Source organism: Aphanomyces astaci (assembly GCF_000520075.1).
Source record: "Aphanomyces astaci strain APO3 unplaced genomic scaffold supercont1.364, whole genome shotgun sequence".
Lineage (NCBI taxonomy): Eukaryota > Oomycota > Saprolegniomycetes > Saprolegniales > Verrucalvaceae > Aphanomyces > Aphanomyces astaci.
The window spans coordinates 10,619-13,986 of NW_009798627.1; the positions used below are offsets into that span (position 1 = coordinate 10,619).

At 45.1% G+C, this 3,368-nt stretch overlaps 1 protein-coding gene across 1 annotated transcript; it reads left to right on the forward strand.

Annotated features, from left to right (window-relative positions):
• Nucleotides 1-1,945: 1,945 nt before the first annotated feature.
• On the forward strand, nucleotides 1,946-3,109 carry H257_19129 (hypothetical protein; the record flags this gene model as incomplete). Its single annotated transcript, XM_009848277.1, has 2 exons — nucleotides 1,946-2,533; nucleotides 2,783-3,109. Coding segments are annotated over exons 1-2 (909 nt in total), but the record flags the coding sequence as incomplete, so codon positions are not given.
• Nucleotides 3,110-3,368: the final 259 nt, after the last annotated feature.

A 3,368-nucleotide genomic window follows, 5' to 3' on the forward strand; every position in this document is an offset into this window, starting at 1 on the left:
TGTTTCAAACGTGCATGGCGCTGACAAACGAATATATGCGCTGCGTGCCGACGACGGGGAAGTGTATTCTCAGTACATCAATCGCATGTCCTCAATCGGTTCAAAGAAGGACTAGGGCAAAAAGACGTCTGCTCGTACCTACAGGACGAAACGCAAAGCGAGACTGACTCTTATCTTAGCTGCTGAGAGCGCTCTCCTTGCGAGTGCTGTGGGTGGCAGTGCTTCTGATTTGGGTTGGAACAGCGATGCTGAATATGGTAGCAATCTGGTGTTCTAGAATTAATATGTCTAAATAGGCATGTGTACTTGTTTTGACGAATTGCCACGTTGCAAAACCCAGTAGACCTCAGTCAGTGCATGATTAAACCTCGTGACGAATGATCAAGGCGCCAGCTGTAAGCACGCCTTGCATAATGTTATAATGCGATATGTAGCTAACTACGTACTGGTTGGTGATTAAACCTTATCCCGGGAATAGAAACACTGCTACATGTAATGGACTGGAGGCTTGATCATACGTCAATAGGTCTACTGTTGCTTACTAGTACTACGTAGCAGTGTTTCTATTCCCGGATAAGGTAGGTTAAATCACCAGTACATAGTTAGCTACATATCACTAACCATTGAAATGCACTTACTTAACCCCTAGCTGGGTGTGGTGTTTTGGTTTGCACTGCATTTAACTAAGATATACTAGTAATAAGAACACGCGAAATGATTTCGTAACTCAGGCAACACTCCTCTTGTCCTATCTGATGCATCTTGCCAAATGGCCCCTAGAATAGTGATATTCTTAGGAAGCAACTGTTCCACAGTTGCTCGGATAAGATTTACAGCCTGCTGGTTACGTAAGCAACAGTGGATTTGTTGCTCTGTTGCTCTGATGTACTTATTCAAGGCAAGTGTCACGACCACATACATTACGTACTGAGAAGCAACCGCATGTCACCAAGTCAGAAACGACCAGCAAGCAGCCTGTAAAACTTATCAGAGCAACTGTTCCACTAGACCTCTAACCCAAAGACTGAATGACACAAAGTATTTTGTCATATTCTCATCATTCAAATAGAGTTCATTCAAACTGACAAATACCGCACAGTTCGCCAAAAAAGTAAGATGTTTTTGTAATGTAGTGACCCTTTTCCAAAAAGAGATCGAGGTACTACCAATGGTCAATATTGAAGAAATCCGATTTCTTACCTAATTGCATTACTTTGTAAAGTAATTCTATGATGTGTGGCGAGCTTTAACTAATAAAACTCGTTACATTTGACTAAAACTTAGACAGAATTGCACAAATTCAGTGCACACGCCTAGGTAGAACAAAATCCTAAAATGCACCCATTTTTGATTGCACCAAGTTGCCACGTTGCAAAACCCAGTAGACCTCAGTCAGTGCATGACTAAACCTCGTGACGAATGATCAAGGCGCCAGCTGTAAGCACGCCTTGCATAATGTTAATTGGCCACTGACTGGAGGCTTGATCATACGTCAATAGGTCTACTGTTGCTTACTAGTACTACGTAGCAGTGTTTCTATTCCCGGATAAGGTAGGTTAAATCACCAGTACATAGTTAGCTACATATCACTACGGTAACCATTGAAATGCACTTACTTAACCCCTAGCTGGGTGTGGTGTTTTGGTTTGCACTGCATTTAACTAAGATATACTAGTAATAAGAACACGCGAAATGATTTCGTAACTCAGGCAACACTCCTCTTGTCCTATCTGATGCATCTTGCCAAATGGCCCCTAGAATAGTGATATTCTTTGTGGCGACATGAACCTATGGGTTTGGCCCGCGAAAAGGCACCGTCTATCCCAACTTTAAGCTACGTCTGGTTGTCAAAACCAACAACTTGAAGTCAATTTTGGGTTTGAATAAAACTCAAACACCTTTTCTCCGGTAAGTGCCATTTTCGCATTTGACTTCCCCCCGCTCAACGAACATGCAAGCGAACTTGGGCTTACTTGTGCGTGGGCTACTACTTCTGGCATTTGTGACGACGACAGCCTCGCTGACGCCTCCGGTGCTTGAGAAGCGCCCAAAGAATGTACCGTTTGGCAAAGTCCCGGGCGAAAACCGCGGCAAGCAGCCGATGGAACCGGTCATCTACCTCGAAGATCCGTACTATTACGTTCGCGACGACAATCGCTCCAACACGGAAATCTTGGATCACTTGAAGGCCGAAAATGCTTACACGAAGGCGGCGTTGAGTCACTTGGACAGTCTACAGGATGAGTTGTACAAGGAGTTGCTTAGCCACGTGCAGGAAACCGACCAGAACGTGCCGTACCCCCACGGCGACTTTGTGTACTACTCGGGCACGGAAGAAGGCAAGGCGTACCGCATCCACTACCGCAAGCCTCGTCATGGTGATGGCGCCGAGGAAATCTTGCTTGACGTCAACAAATTGGCGGAAGGCCACGCGCAATGTAGCGTCCGCAGAGTCGAAGTGAGTCCTGACCACAAGTTGCTCGCGTACTCGGTGGACTTTACGGGCTACGAAACGTACGACATTTATATCAAGGTACACACACTCGAACCTCCAGTTCCAAAATGACTAGACAAGTTGCTTGGCTTGTTGCTCCATTGGGCACAAATTGTTACAGACATTGCTGTTCCTGACATTCCGATTCACACAACTTGTAACTATTTAGTGATATACTGTACGCACCAGCCAGTGGATGCAATTTTTATTTTATTTTGCACTTTTGGTTCGATGTTAACCTCAACTGGACATCTAGTTGACATGTTTTGGTTGTATCTTTTAATTTAGGATTTGGCCACCAACACCATAAACAAGGCCGTGGAAGGGTGCGATGGCAGGATCGTGTGGGGTCGGGACGCCGAGACGCTGTTTTATGTGACGAAGGACGCCGCCCAACGCAGCCACAAGGTGTGGTCGCATCTGGTGGGCGCGCCTCAGTCGGATGACACGACTCTATTCACCGAGGACGACGAGATTTTCTCCGCCGGCGTGTTCAAAACCAGCTCTGGCCGGTTCCTTGTCATTCCGACGTCGTCCAAAGAGACCAGCGAAGTGCGCGTGCTCGATTTGCACGACCCCCAACCGTCCTTGGCTGTCGTCGCCCCACGTGTTCAGGTATACAGAATATATCTATTATTATTCGGGGCTGTGAGCTGATATTCAATATATTGCATACAATTTCCAAGATGTATGTTTTGGTTGGGTCAATGATCGTTCAAATATCTCAAATGTGTAAAGTGATTGGACTGGATTTGACAAAACAAATATATTTGTACGAGTTTCTAACTCGTGAATGGAACATATATACATGTATAAGTTACAGGAATATTGTTGCTTCGAAATTGACAAGATAAACAGATATGGTTATTTTATT